The sequence below is a fragment of the Pseudorca crassidens genome, chromosome 8 (assembly GCF_039906515.1).
Source record: "Pseudorca crassidens isolate mPseCra1 chromosome 8, mPseCra1.hap1, whole genome shotgun sequence".
In the NCBI taxonomy this organism is placed as follows: domain Eukaryota; kingdom Metazoa; phylum Chordata; class Mammalia; order Artiodactyla; family Delphinidae; genus Pseudorca; species Pseudorca crassidens.
This window is the reverse complement of record NC_090303.1, coordinates 59,685,778-59,702,422: the sequence shown is the minus strand read 5'-3', so window position 1 is coordinate 59,702,422 and position 16,645 is coordinate 59,685,778. Positions and strand designations below refer to the sequence as shown.

At 43.8% G+C, this 16,645-nt stretch overlaps 1 protein-coding gene across 7 annotated transcripts in view; it reads right to left on the bottom strand.

Annotated features, from left to right (window-relative positions):
• The window catches only part of CREB5 (cAMP responsive element binding protein 5), a 412,570-nt gene extending 396,919 nt beyond the window's left edge, over positions 1–15,651 (bottom strand). For 2 of the 7 annotated variants that reach the window (XM_067746603.1, XM_067746604.1), the window contains exon 1: positions 12,033–12,494. In XM_067746603.1, the coding sequence (XP_067602704.1) occupies positions 12,033–12,035 (3 nt within the window). In that variant the 5' untranslated portion in view covers positions 12,036–12,494. Of the gene's footprint in view, positions 1–12,032; positions 12,501–15,553 lie in introns of those variants that run through there. The other 5 variants (XM_067746600.1, XM_067746601.1, XM_067746602.1 and 2 more) reach the window with 5 other exon arrangements.
• Positions 15,652–16,645: the final 994 nt, after the last annotated feature.

The following is a 16,645-nucleotide window of genomic DNA, read 5'->3' as shown; positions in this document are numbered from 1 at the left end:
AACTATCACCACAATAAATTTTAGAACATTTTCATCAACTCAAGAAGAAAACAGGGCTTCCCTGGTGGCACAGTGGTTAAGAATCCACCTGCCAATGCAGGGGACATGGGTTCGAGCCCTGGTCCAGGAAGATCCCACATGCCACAGAGCAACTAAGCCCATGCACCACAACTACTGAGCCTGCACTCTAGAGCCTGTGAGCCATAACTACTGAGCCCGCGAGCCACAACTACTGAGCCCACGCACCACAACTACTGAAGTCCACGTGCCTAGAGCCCGTGTTCCACAATGAGAAGCCACCACAATGAGAAGCCCATGCACCTCAACGAAGAGTAGCCCCCATTCGCTGCAACTGGAGAAAGCCCACCCGCAGCAACGAAGACCCAATGCAGCCAAAAATAAATAAACAAAATAAATAAATGTATAAAAAAGAAGAAAACCCACTTCCCTCAGTAGTCACCCCCGAGTCCCCAGCCCCACCCTCAGCCCTAGGCAACCACTAATCTACCTTCTGTCTCCATAGATTTGGCTATTCTGGACCTTTCATATAAATGAGTCATACAATATAGAGCCCTTTGTGTCTGGGTTTTGTTTCTCAGCACAATGTTTTCAAGATCCATGCATGTTGTAGTACATAGCATTACTTCATTTCTTTTTATGACCAAATAATTTTCCAACATATAGATATACCACATTTTGTTTATCTACTCATCAGTTGATGGACTTTGGGTTATTTCCATGTTTTGCCTATTATGAATAACCCTGCTCTGAACATTTATGTACAAGTTTTTGTGTGGACATATGTTTTCATTTCTCTTGGGTGTATACCAAGGAGTGGAATTGGTAGATCATAAGGTTTATGTTTAATTTTTTGAGGAATTGCCAGACTGTTTTTCAAAGTGACTGTACCACCTGACAATCCCACCAGCAACGTATGAGGGCTCCCAGTTCTCCACATCCTCATCAACACTTGCTATTGTCTGTCATTTTCATTATAGTCATCCTAGTGGGTGTGAAGTGGTAATCTCACTGTGTTTGTTTTTTTTTTTTTTTTTTGCGGTACGCGGGCCTGTCACTGTTGTGGCCTCTCCTGTCACGGAGCACGGGCTCCGGATGCGCAGGCTCAGCGGCCATGGCTCACAGGCCCAGCCGCTCCACGGCATGTGGGATCTTCCCAGACCGGGGCACGAACCCGCGTCCCCTGAATCAGCAGGCGGACTCTCAACCACTGCGCCACCAGGGAAGCCCTCACTGTGGTTTTGGTTTGCATTTCCCTGATAGCTAGTGATGTTGAACATCTTTTCATGTGCTTACTGGCCACTTGTATATCTTCTTTGTAGAACTGTCTATTCAGATGATCCTTTGCCCATTTTTAAATTGGTTATTTGTCTTTTTAGGATGATATGTTTTTAAAACACGAAATTTTGTCTTCTGTGCTTTCATTGTGTAAAACAGAGGTAGCGCATAGGCATAAATTGGCCATCAACAATTAGAAAAGCAGAATTACTTCTCTTCCTGCATTGAAACACCTATGTTCAACTTGATGTGTCTGTTGCTTATGGGAACTGGTGGCTTTTGTCCTTGTCTGTAAATATTAACACATCAAAACAACGGTTGTTAAGCCTGGCAGGGTGACAAACTACAGTTGTATTTCATTCTTTGTTCTCAAGGTTAAAAGTTGGTGCTGCCCTTTTGGCATTGCTCTTTCACAAACTCTGAAGACAAATTCAAGGCCAAACCAAGGACAATGGCCACATCAGCAAATTCATTCATCAGTGTAATATATATACACCTATTTTAAGGTATGGACTTGTTTTGTTGACTTTGTCCATTCCTGGTAATGTATAGACCCCCATCTCTGAAGGCTTGTTCTAAGTTTTTCTGGGGGTCCATCAGAAGTCTATTTTAAACATGTGCTAAAAAAATGTCTGGTTATGATTCCCACAACTCCCAACCTGCCAGCTCCCTTAGGGTCCCAGTACTACTTGCCCTGGGTGCTACCTTCTTGATGGGCATACTTACTGTTATGGGCTGAATTGTGTCCCCCAAATCTCCAGTACCCTAGAATGTGACTTTAATAGGAGATAAAGTCTTTACAGAGGTAGTCAAAGTAAAGTGAGCTCTTCAGGGTGGGCCCTACTCCAATATGATAGGCATCTTTATAAAAAGGGGAAATATGGACACGAAGACAGCCATCCACAAGCCGAAGAGAGAGACTTGGAACAATTTTCCCACACAGCCCTCCGAAGGAACCAATCCTGCTGACATCTTGATTTTGGACTTGTAGCCTCCAGAACTGTGAGAGAATAAATTTCTATCGTTTAAGCCACCCAGTTTATGGTACTTTGTTACACAGGCCTAGCAAACTAATATACCTGGCCATGCACTGGACCCCCCCTGAGTGCCAGAGCTGTGGTTGTCTTGAGGGGTGAGGCCCCTCTCTCTGACACAAACGCCAAAGCTGCACTGCCTTGCAACCCAACACCTGCACTACAGCTTTTAGTTATAGTGGCTCTTTGAGTTTTTGTTCACAGTTATTTTTTGTTCTCTTCCAAGGACTCTGACACAAGCCCATGGGGCACCGGGCCAGAAACCCTCCCCTCCTCTACCACCACAAAGGACAGTCCAGACTTCATTACTGGGTCAGGCTTCTCCTGCCTGGCTCCCTCTTCCCTTAGAATGAATAAACCCCTCTCCCTTCCCTTATCGAATAGTTAATCAATTCTCCAGTCATATTGATCCTATTTCTTAAATGGCTTTTGAATCTGGCACCATCCCAGCCCAAGCCACTATCACCTCTTGTCTGGACAACCACACTAGAACCCTCACTGGGCTTTCTGCCTCCAGACCTGCATCCCCTCACCCTCCCACAACATTCTGTTGCAAGGACCTATTTGGTGTCTCTCCTACCGGTTAAGATTTGGGAGGAGAGGGACTGCGTTGGGTTTCGATCATGTATCCCTAGTACCTGGCACGTAATAGATGCTCGGTAAATAGCTGATAAAGGCAGGAAGGAAGGAAAGGGGGGAAGGGGAGGAGAGGTGTGGGTTTCTATTCCCTTACAGAAACCAAAGGCTCTGTTTTTTCATTGCTCTTAGTTGAACATATCCTTGCACTGAGAAAGGCAATCAAGTCAATACAAAGAGAGATATTTAAATAATGCCAAATGGTGTGTGATTTTCAAACTAAATGATACAGCTTTCTATATACAGGATGCATCCAGATCTGAGCCAGTCTCCAGAAAAGAGACAATCTGAGCCGCGTATCTAATTATTGTCCTCCCTGGATTTTCCAATATGTCAGAATCACATCGCACATCTGTCACCTCTCTGCATTGGCCTGAAGTACAGAAGTCCTCTTTAGATTTCTGTTCCTCCCATTAAGACACTAAAGCTGCTATACCTAACTTAGAACAAGTGGTCTATGCCTTCTGTTTCTCTATCCTGGGAATGGGTACAAGCAAACCTTATCCCTCCTTTTTGTTTAAATCATGGTAAAATACACATAGCAAAATTTACTGTGTTAACGATTTTCAAGTACACAGTTCAGTAGTGTTCAGTATATTCACACTGTCGTGCAACCAATCTCCAGAACCCTCTATTTTTCAATAATAAAATACATAGTTCTTAAGTACATAGTTCTTAAATAAAATCATAGTTCTTAAATAACAAGAACTATGTAAAGGAATATAAGAGTTCCTAAATATACCTCCTAAAATATCTGCTAAATGTTAAATAAAGATTAAGCATCCATTTACAGCCTTCCTTTTAAAGATACTACAGTTTTTTTGCTTCAGGAATTTAAAAAAAAAAAAAAGCATATTTCCTGGAAAGGGTAAAAATGAATCTTGAGTTAAAGGGTTAACCTGCCTGTCTTAAGAATGTCCCTCCCAAAAGGGCATATCAAGCAATTATGTGTAATTTTTTTCCTTCCCTGATTTTTCTGAGTGCTTCTGAGGCACATGAAAAAAATACTTGTGCTTCTCTGCCAGAACTACCTCCATCCAATGGGAAGGGATCACTGTTTTGTTTTGTTTTTTAATGTTTTGAATGGTTTGAAGATTAGCATGGGTATTTAGCAAAAAGTACAATTTCAAATTACACGCTGCTTCGTGGTGCCAAAACACTGTGCACCATCATCTTTGATGACATCCACCAACACAGCACTAGAATGGTGGTTGTTAGTCATCTGGCTTCACAAAGCTGGAAGATGAAATTGTAAACAATGTGAGCTTAGGCAGGCCTTATTAGAAAAGAAGAGTGTCTTAAAAGATGGCTTCAATTTTTTTAATCTAGCAATATCTTTTAGTCACCAATATGTGTATCTAAATCAATTGCTCAAAAGGAGGAACAATTTATCCATGGGCATCCTAAAAAAGATGATAATCACATTTACAAGTATATATGCCAATAACATCCTGGTCTTCACCGGCTAAGGTTTTTGTTTATATACAAGTTTAACCACCGTAACCACATATATGTGTGGTCATTAAAATTACTTTAACGTTAGTATAATGCTTAGAAAGGGACCCAAAGTGGCCCCTCCCTGGCACTGGTCACAGATCACACTATTAATCCCACCTTGTATCTCATCCACTGAAAATACAGAGGTGTAGACAGAGACTGCAAATGACTAAGTCCAACCCTAGTCATTATTAGGAGAAAACAAAAACCGAATACTCCAAAGCACATGGCTCCAGGTCAAGTATGAAGACAGGACACTGGTAAAACAAGAGTTAAAATGTTTTATTAAAGACAATTCAAGAGCTAGGGCTAAAGTCTATTTTGCTCAATAAATGAATACCTAAAACCCTTTCCTTTCAATACCCAAAAGAGTTTAACAGTTTACATCTTTAATCTCATAGTCTCTCCACAAAGTCCTCTAACAGTCAATCACAAACTAGCCTGAAGAAAGTTTCCCTAGATACCACCAAAAACACAGGTTTGTAACAGATGTCTCCAGCAACTTTTAGAGCAGATCCCATGTTAAGAGGTTGATATACCCATATGTATTTGTTAATCAGTCCAGGTCTGTACACGTAGCCTGAAGCTGGGAAGTAAGAGTTAGCAGAGAAATCACTGATGCAAAAATAATGCATGGAAAAGTATCAGAAAGAACATTATTTATAAATTCAAAGACAAGTGCAATAATATACACAATTGGGAACTCCCCATCTGGAAGCCATCCAGAGCAGTGCTTATATTTAGGTACTAATAAACACGAGCTTTTAGCTCACACTGATCACCTTCTAATTAACGAACACAGTATCAGTCTCTCAGCTTCTCCATCTATAAAATGGGAATTAAAGCTGTGTGGGGCTTCCCCGGTGGCGCAGTGGTTGAGAGCCCGCCTGCCGATGCAGGGGACACGGGTTCATGCCCCGGTCCGGGAAGATCCCACATGCCGTGGAGCGGCTGGGCCCGTGAGCCATGGCCGCTGAGCCTGCGCTCCGCAACGGGAGAGGCCACAACAGTGAGTGGCCCGCGTACAGAAAACAAACAAACAAACAAACAAAAAACTGTGTGTTGGTCTTCCCTGGTGGCTCAGTGGTTGAGAATCTGCCTGCCAATGCAGGGGACATGGTTCAAGCCCTGATCCGTGAAAGATCCCACATGCCCACGGAGCCACCAGGCCCGTGAGCCACAACTACTGAGCCTGTGCGTCTGGAGCCTGTGCTCCGCAACAAGAGAGGACACGATAGTGTGAGGCCCGCGCACCGCGATTAAGAGTGGCCCCCACCTGCCGCAACTAGAGAAAGCCCTTGCACAGAAACAAAGACCCAACACAGCCAAAAATTAATTAATTAATTAATTAAATAAATTTTTTAAAAAATACTTATTAAAAAAAAAGCTGTGTGTTAATGAACGGAGCTTAAAATTCTCCCGATGAATGGTATTACAGAAAACACAAATATTACCACCACAAAATGTAGAGAAACGTGTAGCTTTGTAGCTAAAAAAGGTTTAAAGTCACGTTTAAAAAGCTCATGGTTAGAGAGACATGTACTTGGAACCAGACTGCTATGCAGGGGATAAGGAGAGAGGTTCAGGGTGAAATGACTCACGAATGTGGGAATGCAGAGGCTCTCGGCAGCATGAAGTCACAAGGGACCGTCCCTGAGGTCTCTCCTCTCCTCCACAAACAATGCTGTTTGTTGACTTCAAAAAAAGATGGGTGAGGAGTTTGGAAATTATTATTTTTTATTTTGGGGTTCTTCGCATCATTTACTGAATGCGCAAGCTGGTATATTGTTCAAAAAATTATTAAAGGAAAACATTCTGGTGTGTACTGAGAAATAGTGATTCTCTAGTATTTAAAGGATGACAAATAGAAGGAACACTTTAAGTCTGGGGGGGTTACAACTAACATCTTGACATGAGCAGACAGCAAGTTTGGTCTGACACGAAGCTTTTTAAAAGCTTAGAGGGAAGAAACACAAGGGGATCCAGATGTCTCAAACCGAGTAAAAGCATCCCTCCAAAACCAGCTAAAGGCAAGTAGTATCTGGGGCAAAGAAGTAAGCTAGCAAAATAACTGAAATGTGGTGATCTTGACCTCTTCCAAAACGGAGGGTTTCGAAGAGTCTGCGTGCAAACCAAATCCTAAATTAAGATTTCTCAGGAAGCAAACAATCCATATCTGAAACGTACACAAAACTGAGCTCATCTGTGGTACCAAGAATTATCTTCTAAAATATTTAATCTGCACACTTTAATTTGTATTAATTACATTTTCTTAAACATGTTTTGTAGAGTGCAGCACACTAATAATAACCGCTTGTTGCCCTTTGAACTCTGAATGCTTTACTGCAATCCCTTTCCTTAAATAGAATCATGGAATATTAGAGTAGAAGATTCCTTAGTGATCAGTTAGAATTGCAATTCTCAGCCCTGGCTAAACTTCAGAAGCATTTCTGGAGCTTTTAAAAAATATAGAGGCCCAGGCCCCCACCCCAAACCAAGTAAGTCAAAATGGACAGGACAGGGAAGGTATTAGTATTTTTTTTTATAAACTCCACAGGTGGTTATGTTGGGCTGCCTGGATTAGAAGCATTGATACAGCCTATAGATTTACATTGCCTGACACCATAGTCACTGGTACATGTGGCTATGAACACTTGAAACTTGACTAGTCCGAATTGAAATGTGGGGTAATTATAAACACACACCAGACTTCAAAGACTTAGTACCCCCCCCGCTCCAAATCATAAAGTATCTCATCAACATTTTTATATTGATTATATGTTGAAATGATAATATTTCAGATATATTAGGTTAAATAAAATTATTAAAATTAACATCACCTGTTTGATTTTTTAAACTATTTTTAATGTGTCTACTGGAACATTTAAAATTACATATGTGGCTTGCATTTGTGGCTCCCACTGTTGGAGAGTGATGGTCAAGACCAACACTCCTTTATCACAAATGAAGAAACTGAGGCAGGGAAGCATAATGAGTTCGAGGCAGCACTTTGGGGATACCCTCTTCTGGCCTCTCAGGCTTTTCCTGTTGCCTTAAACCACACTGTTGCAGAGCTAGGAATGGCAGAGCCTGGCATGCCACCAATCGGATTTCAAACCTTTCTTTCTTTTGTCTTGCTAATTGTTTCTTCTAAGGTTTGATATTGAAATCTATTTTGCTTATGGAAAAATATCCCCTCTCTGCTGTGCACACACTTGCGATTTGTTATTGCAGGGTTACTCATGAAAGCACAGTAACTAGAATGGATGTTAAAAAATAAATCTAGGGCTTCCCTGGTGGCGCAGTGGTTGAGAGTCTGCCTGCCAATACAGGAGACACGGGTTCGTGCCCCGGTCCGGGAAGATCCCACATGCCGCGGAGCGGCTGGGCCCATGAGCCATGGCCTCTGAGCCTGTGCGTCTGGAGGCTGTGCTCCGCAACGGGAGAGGCCACAACAGAGAGAGGCCCGCGTACCGCAAAAATAAAAAAAATTAAAAAATTAAAATAAAAATTTAAAATAAAAAAATAAATCTAGAAAAACATTAGCATAAGGAAAATACAGAGAATAAGTGAAGAGGACTATTAAGGTTTTTAAGATGTAGATGGTCAAGTTCTAGCCTGTGAATATTTTATCCTGCTGCAGTTTAATAAATCACCATGGAGACCCTCAACATTCTGAGGGTCATCTTCAGCACAGCATCAGCCCCTGCTCAAAATTTAGAAGTCTGAGCCTATAATATTTCTTTCCTTCCAGAAGGCAATGTTTTTGTGGACAATGCTGTCATTGCAGTGAGGCAAATCAGCTCTTCATAATGGCACACCTCGTCATACCTAGGTACCCTGCTAGAAGTGGTCTTTATCCTCAAAGCCTTCTACCTCTGGTGCATGGATTAGTACCTGGTCATTCAGAAGCCGAACAGCATTACAGTTGACTTAAAGAAGAAAATCTTGTTTTGACAAAGTAAAATGGTCCCACCAGATCTGGCAAACGGAGATAAAATGTATTTCTTCTAATAATCAGCTAATTCAAACAAAAACAAAGATGTTTTTTGTTTCGTGTGGTTTTCCCCCCTTGGGAAGCCAGCAGAGAGAGAACTGCATAAAACTGGCTGAAATGTGTTATATTTGAGAAATCATGCAACACAGGGGCTCCTCAGTGTAATCAAAGAATAAAAGAGACCTAAATTCTGATATTAAAGTGTTCATGCAAAGAGCTGGAAAGGAAAACTGTGGGTCAGGCCAAACAACACACACAGTAGATGCATTCAAGATTTCTGCTGAGATATTCTTGTGCTCCATCCTAAATACAACAAAACCTAAACATCATCTTAAATCAAATGTTTGGTGCTCTGGAGCCCCCTATGTTGCATGCATGAATTCTATTAGTTATGATTAGTCAAGTTTTGCCATTCAAACCTCGAACAGCATACTTCCAGACTCAACTCATTCCTTATTCACCTCTAAACACTCTCATATACACCAGCCTGGAAAGATAATATATTACAGACGGATCCTAGGCAAACGCGCATCTGCCAGCGTGAAAACAGCACTTGTTACTCTATTCAACAAAAAGAAAGATTATTTATTTTAACTTTAAGAATTTTTTGGATCCCTTCCTCAGAGATGAAAAAGAAAAGACAGGAAGTAAAGGAAGTTACTGCCTTATTCTGAGACAGTCCTATAGACCATTTTTTGTTTTGCCTGGCCTTTAGTCTCAAATGAAATCTGAATGGTGTAGTTTTACAGGGCATGTCTAATCGTATTGGTAAAGAAGAAGAGCGGCCTTCAACTAAGGAGGCCAATATTAGAAAAATCAACATTGCAGATATATAAAAATAACCAGAATAGAAACTATAGGTTGGGCTTCCCTGGTGGCGCAGTGGTTAAGAATCCGCCTGCCAATGCAGGCGACACGGGTTCAAGCCCTGGTCCAGGAAGATCCCACATGCCGCAGAGCAGCTAAGCCCGTGCGCCACAGCTACTGGGCCTGCGCTCTAGAGCTCACGTGCCACAACTACTGAAGCCCTCACGCCTAAAGCCCGTCCTCTGCAACAAGAGAAGCCACGGCAATGAGAGGCCCACGCACCGCAACGAAGAGTAGCCCCTGCTCGCCGCAGCTAGACAAAGCCCGCGCGCAGCAACAAAGACCCAATGCAGCCAAAAATAAGTAAATAAAAATAAATTTATAAAAAAAAGAAAAAAGAAACTATAGTTTCTATGGTCAGGGCATTCATTCAAAAGATCTGATAAAAATTTGTCATTGAAAGGTTAGTGATCAAAAGGCTTGAAAAGAGCAAAGCATCCAAAGCCATGGTTATGCTTCCTTCAGGACAAGGGCATTTACGGCCTGACACACGGAAAGACCACCCAACCTGGAGGCAGGGACCCAGCTTCTAGGCTCCGTTTGGCACTCTCCAGCTCTCAGCCTTAGATGAGCCAGGAGAGCCACCAGGCCCGAGATTTTCCTCTGCAAAGTGACGAGCTTGCTCTATCAATAAGAAGACTCCCTCCAGTTCCAGCTCTGCTTAATGCTATCACACAAGCCTACTTCACATCAGAACCCCTAAGCCAAGAGGAACTCTTACTAAGTTTAGTTCAAGCCAAATGCCAACCTGGTAGTTTTCAATCCTTGTTAACCTTAGGGTACAGATTACAAATATGAACCTTGAGGAAGTAGAAGGAAGCAGCTAAAATATGTACTTTTAAAGTGTTAAGTTGATTCTGATCTATTTCTCGGAAAAGATAAATGGGCAACAGAGTGAGCTTGGAGGAATGAAATATGGAAATGTCACTGTAACATCTTATACATTCAGGAATTTACCCTAAACTTTTAGCGTTTTATTTTGAAGGTACCAGAGTCTCAGTAAGAGCTTGAAAAAATTTTACTTTTGTTTCTGCAACAGTACTACCAGTATTACCTGGACACTTGTAAAAGCCTTCTCTCTCTCTTCTCTTTTCTTACATTAAATCCATGATTTGTGATTCCCAACAATGAAATACTAATGGATCCTCAAAAAACACTAATTGCCCATTTTTTTCCCTAATTACAAAATGTAAGAACTCTTTAGTGAAAACATTAAACATGATGTCATTTTTAAAGTGTCAGAGTTTCTATTTAAAGCAATGCCATAAAGTAGATAGCTTATTTAGTTTACAAATAGCAACACAAAAAGGTTCTTTAAGTCTGTTTAGCATATCTAAAAGTGCTTCTTTCTCACATTTAAATATTTGGAGCTGGTCCCCCCCCACCCCAGTTTATTACCTTATCTCAACTGTGTAATTTTCTTAAATAGGATTCAGAGAAATAGTCCTAGATTTAAATTTTTAAACACTAATTTATAAAAGCATTGGTTGATTCCCATAATACAGCTGGCAGTCAAACTGGACAAGATAATGAATTGACTGAGATCACTGTTCCATCTTCATCCAAGAAAGCTGCCTCTAAAAAAAGATCTTAAATTGCTGTAGAAATCCAATTTGGAAGAAGCAAAAGAAGCATATAGATGGGAAACACCAGCCATGATCACATTAATTTTGTGGCTAACAGCACTGCTTTGAAGTGAAGAAGAAGAAGAAAAAAAGATGACTAAAATAATAAGTCCACTCAAATCCCCAATTTTAATCTAACAACATAACCAGAAGAAAACCAACTACAAAATGTGACACAAAATTCACATCTTGGTGATCCAGTGAACATCACACACACACACACCCCCACAAAATAATTTTCAGCTTAATCAGAAGCAAAGAAATGCTAAGGAAACACTATAGGATTGTGGTGCATCATTGCTAAACAGCAAATTATAGCAAGAAATCAGGAGAGCAGGAACCTGACGTTAGTATGAACACAGCCACGGAAAGTCTACAACTGATTGGTTTTGAATCCACAGGTGTGGGAAATAATAGCAACAAATAATCGTAACAAAAATCTTCAACTTACTGTCATTGAAAAGCTATACAGGGAAAATCTAACAAACTACTATTCACTTAACCCCTTATTCGAACAAAAGCTGCGACATCACAAAGATATAAAAATAAAGGCACTGTTTCCACTTTTTTGTGGGAATGTTCTAATTAGCTCTCTGCTCATATATAAACTATATAAGGTCACAACTGACTTCTGATTGACAAGCAATTTATGGATATCAGCAATTTACAGTCAAAACCAGTTGGCTGGAAGATATCAACTGAGTAAACAAGTTTAGTCTGAGTAAAGTTGAAAAATAAAAATCTCAGGAAAGCTTGTGGAAAAGAGAATTCTTACCTTACCTAGCATATTTCACATGCTTTGTAGCTTCCCCACTGCACTTCCCATGCTCATGAACATTATTTTACCCAGGAAATAATGGTCTTATTCACACACACACACACACACACACACACACACACACACAAAACCTTCCAACAAAATGCTATCAAGTCCCAGGAAACTACAAAAGCAACATTAAAAGTCAGTGTAAAGTAAGAATTCCATTTGTGAATCTCACCTATGAAACTACAAGATCGTTCTCCTGGAACCAACTACAAAGTTCCCTTTCTGCTTAATAAGTGTAATAAACATCACCTTACCATTATCTGTAGAATAAAATCAGCAACGTGTTGCTTCCTGCAGACACCAAATCAAATTTTTTCTTCCTTTCTTTCTAGTATCTTCTTTTTCCCCAGCAAGATTAGGAAGAAAATAAAGCTTTGAGTATTGCCTCAATAGTTCAGACCTCAAGACTGTGAAACTAGCTCTCAGTAAGGAAAAAAAAAAAAAAAAGAACAGGTCTGGTATTTTACAATCACTTCTGCAGCCCAGGGGTACCTCCTGGACTCCCGTACCTCCTCTCCTTCGGGCTCTAAATTTCTTTTAGTAATGAGACTAATTTTTCCAGTAGCCTTGAACTCCCCAGATTTAACTGACATGGAAAATGTGACTAAAAACTTGTAGAACTGTCTAGCCTCCAACCTTACACAGAATCAACTTTGTTGTAAGTATTGAAGAACACCTCGCAAGCAGCTACTTGCTCCTTCAGGCTCCTGCACGACACAGCACAGAACACCAAATAACACTGCGCCATCTAGTTAGCAAGCTGCACTCTCCATTCCAGAAGGGGGGACACCTTCAAACCCTGGGACTTAAGGACTTGTCAGAGTTCAGCTGCTCTAAAGGTCCAATTGTTTATTTAAATAAAAAAAATATCGCTACTGAGATAATCCACATCTAGTGGATATGGGAAAATTTAGGTTATAATGGCACTACAAACTTTTACATCTAACTTTGATTTACAAGATAAAAGCAAGTTTTAAATTAAAAGGGCTTTCTGTTAATAGAGCTTATTATTCTGAAGACGGGGAATGATTTTCTTCGAAAGTTGTCCCTGGGTGCATGCCTATTATCTTTGCTTTTCCCCTTCCACTAATGAGCATTTATCTAAAGAGCCTGTTAATCCTCTGATGTGTGCTTCTGGTCAGAGGTAACAGTTTGAATAAAACCACTAATCACTGATCACTAAATCACTGATCATTAATCACACTCTCCAGTGCTGGTGACCCGGGCCATTTTCCCCTTTAGGTCTATGTATGCATCACAAACAAGGAGTTTAACATTTTAGATGCACATGTATTGTGTGGAGGTTATACTATTTCATCTCTAGATGTGAATAAATAATAAATACTGCCACAAACTTGGGGAAGGATGTCAATTAGACCCCAGACAGGAGTTTCACAAATGCCTACTCTACAGCATGGCTTTCACGCTGAAGAAAGTAGATCTGATTATAACAAAACATGTGTTCTTCAAGAAATTCCCACATACTCAGAATATAAATTTTCCTTTATTTAGCTTTCACCAACTCCAAATCAGAGAGCACTCAAATCTTCTGCACCCCCCACCCCCCATCCAAAAGCCTGTTAGGAAATCTCTTGTTTGATTTCTGCTGCACACTGCAGCGCCCCCATCCCCGAGTTCTTTTTACTTTTATCCCCTTAAACATGTCACACACAGTATTTTTATTTCAACTGCCAGATACGTGGATTCTGACTCAATTCAATGATTTAGTATTTAACTTCCTCTTTAAATATAGAAACTTAAGGTTAAAACACACGCACCAATTTATTGTATGGTACTTTGGGTTCGACGACTCACATTCCCTCACTTTGGAAATGAAACGTTTAGTCTTGAGCCTTTGGCTAAATTTGGTTTAGTCAGCATCCTCAATCATCCCTCTTCGGATAACCGGTCTGAGGAAGGCGCTATGTAAAATTAAGTACTTTGCTTGCAGCGAGTGTGTTGTTTTCCTAAGTCACCACAGGGACACTGTATTATCATAATGTCTCTAAACATTTCCTGAGATGCCTTTTCTAACAGAGTTGAGCATTTTTGCCCTGGAGAAGCGAGCTCGCTGGTGCCTTTCTTAAATAATAGAAAAGGGCAGATTGTGTGTGCGCTGAGCAGGCACCGCGCTCCCCTCAGCCACCAGAAGCTCTTACCCTCACTCCGGGGACTGTGATCTCCCCAGGGAAAGCAGTAAAAGGCGGAGGCAGGGCCAGAGTGATAACAGTGTGGGCGGGAGAAGGGGTGGAGAAGGAGGGGTCCGGGAGGAGAGGGCAATAAAGATGCCCAGGGAACTGGCGATTGTACTAGTACGTTGGGGGCTGGGGGCGGAAAGCATTGTTGCTTTGTCAGCACTTCTAAGCCCCCAACCCTTGAGTATCTGAAGCTGTTAATCAAACACTTACTGGCCTGCAGAATGACGTAATGGACCTGTATTCAGCCTTTATTCCTTGACACATGTCAGAGAGGGAGGGAAAAATAAAAATCAAACACTCAGCGGACTCTGACAACGAAATCTACAAGCAGCCCACTTCAGTTCCTGGCCTTGAACAAGCCTCAAGTGGAGGCTGCACTCGTTCAGGGAAAGTTAGGGTGGGCTAGATCAGAGGCTTTATCTACCAGATACCTCCCCACTACCTCCTCGAAATAAATCTATAGCAAAGGAAAAGCGGGATGCAGCCGCCGGAAGAAAACATCTCCTTGGTTCCTTTGTGCGTCTTGCCCCTCTAAGAACGTCTTGAAAAGTTTTAAGTGATTCCGTGGAGAATCTGCTGGAGAGGAAGACTCTGCCGCCGGGTCCTGAGAACAGCCACCGCGCCGCCGCGGCAAAAGCGGGAGCTGTCATTTGGGGCAGCGGCGGGGAAGAGGTAATGATGCCAGCGAGAACCGGACAGAGGCAAGAGGCGGCTGGAGGAGTGAAGGCGAGGAGAGCCTCGCCACGCTCGAGCCTTCCGCGCCTGGAGTGAAAGCCAAGTGCCCTCCAAGGACGATGTCCCCTCCCCCGGCGCGCGCGCCCACCACCTGCGGTGGGCAGCTCTGCGGAAGAGGTGGCAGCAGCAGGCTTGGCACCCGGGAGGGAGCTAGCCCCCCGTGCGCCCGCCGGCCCGTCCGCCCCCTAGGTGACCCGGCGTCCTCGCCGCGCCCGCTGGAAGTTTGCAAACTTTCTCCGGGGGTTCCGCCGCATCACCGGGAAGTTGGGGACGCGGGGGGAGGTTCCTGGCTCGCCGTCTCCGCTGCCGCCGCCGCTGCCGCCGCTTGACCGCACTTCTGGAGGGTTCCGCACCTTGCCAGGTCTCTGGAGGCAAACACACACCCCCGATTCATAACTGTTCCCCGTGTCAGGGAAACGCACGCGCGCTCCCACACACGCACGCACGCCGGGGCGGACACGGCGCTCGTTCCACGTTAGCATCCCTCCAGTCGCACGGCGCGGCGGCCACCAAGACGCGCTCCGGGACGGACACGGCGTGGGGTCTCTGGGATAGCCTCAGGACACAGCCGATTCCACAGTCCACCAGCATTTGAGGCCGGACTTCCCTCTGGTCCGCCAAAGTGTTTACAAACACAGATCACCCTCCAAAAAAAATGCATCGCATCTTCCCTACTCCTTGCCCTGCGACCTGCCCACTGGACCAAGTAACCTCGCGGCTGCTGCCGAGAACCAACCCCTGCAAACAAGTACGCTCCCGAGATGGCTCCCGCGGCAAGTGCAACAAAAGTGTCTAAATGCAAAAGCCCCAGATGTGGCCGAGCCGTATTTTTAGGAACTTACCAAACAAGTGTGGAGAAGGCAAGAGCGGAGCCCGGGTGAAGGGACCACGTTGGACTGAGCAAAGATTACAATACATTCTATTTAGAGTGCATTACATCACCCCCCCGGTGACGTCACGTGGGATTCCTGAACTTCTAAATCATTGCGGTCCGTGGGGGAGGGAGGGAGGGGCGGGGCCGGCGCGCCGAGGGGGCGGGCCGCGCCCCGGCCCCGCCCCGCCCCCGCCCCAAGAGCGGACCCTGGTGCACCCGCGGGGGAGCGGCGGCGGCAGTGGCGACCGCGCAAGCAACAGCTTGCAGAGCCCAGCGCCGTGTGACACGGCTCCCTGACATTAGTGGTGTGAGTCAGCTTGGAAACAATCCTCATGGTTTCAGACAGGACCACGGAGGAGAGGCAGGGACACGGGCTGTCCCGTGATGAGGGCCTGGTAGCGTTTGAAAGGTGTGGGGATGGGGAGAGGTGGGGAGGGGGTGCTGAAGAATGCCGGAAGAGACTTTCTCCAAACAGAAATGCAGGACGCTCCCCCTTCCCCCACCAGCAGATGTCCAGCTCCTTTTTGCCTGCGACAGTCGTGACCTCATTACAATGTTCCCTGCATCCTGGCTTCTCAGAGCACTCATTCGACACCCCTTTTCACCGCCCGCCCCGCACCCGCCCCTCTCCACCTCACTTCCAAAGGAATAACTTCTTTATTGTGCACATTCACTTGGAATACACTGCCCCCACCCTTTCCAAGACCCCTGCTTCTCGCGTGTGAGAAGCTGGAACGAGAGTTGCTCCTGGGGGGTGGGGGGGAAGGTGAATCACAGCTAGAGCCAAGTGATGAGACTGATTTAGACTCAGCGTCAGAGCCGGAAGGGCCCTTGGCGATCACTTCCAGAGCCTCGTCTGTAACTCGCCCAAGCTCACAGGCTGGCAAGTGGCAGAGCCAGAGCCAGAATGCAGGATCCGGGCCCCTGGTCTGCAGTATCTTCCCGACAATTCCTTGAGAGGAGGAGTCAGGCGCTTTCATCATCAGCCAAGTCACCATCACCATCCTCAGCTTAACTTCCATTCAGATGTTCTCTCTGTGAGTCGGACTCAAAGGGAAGG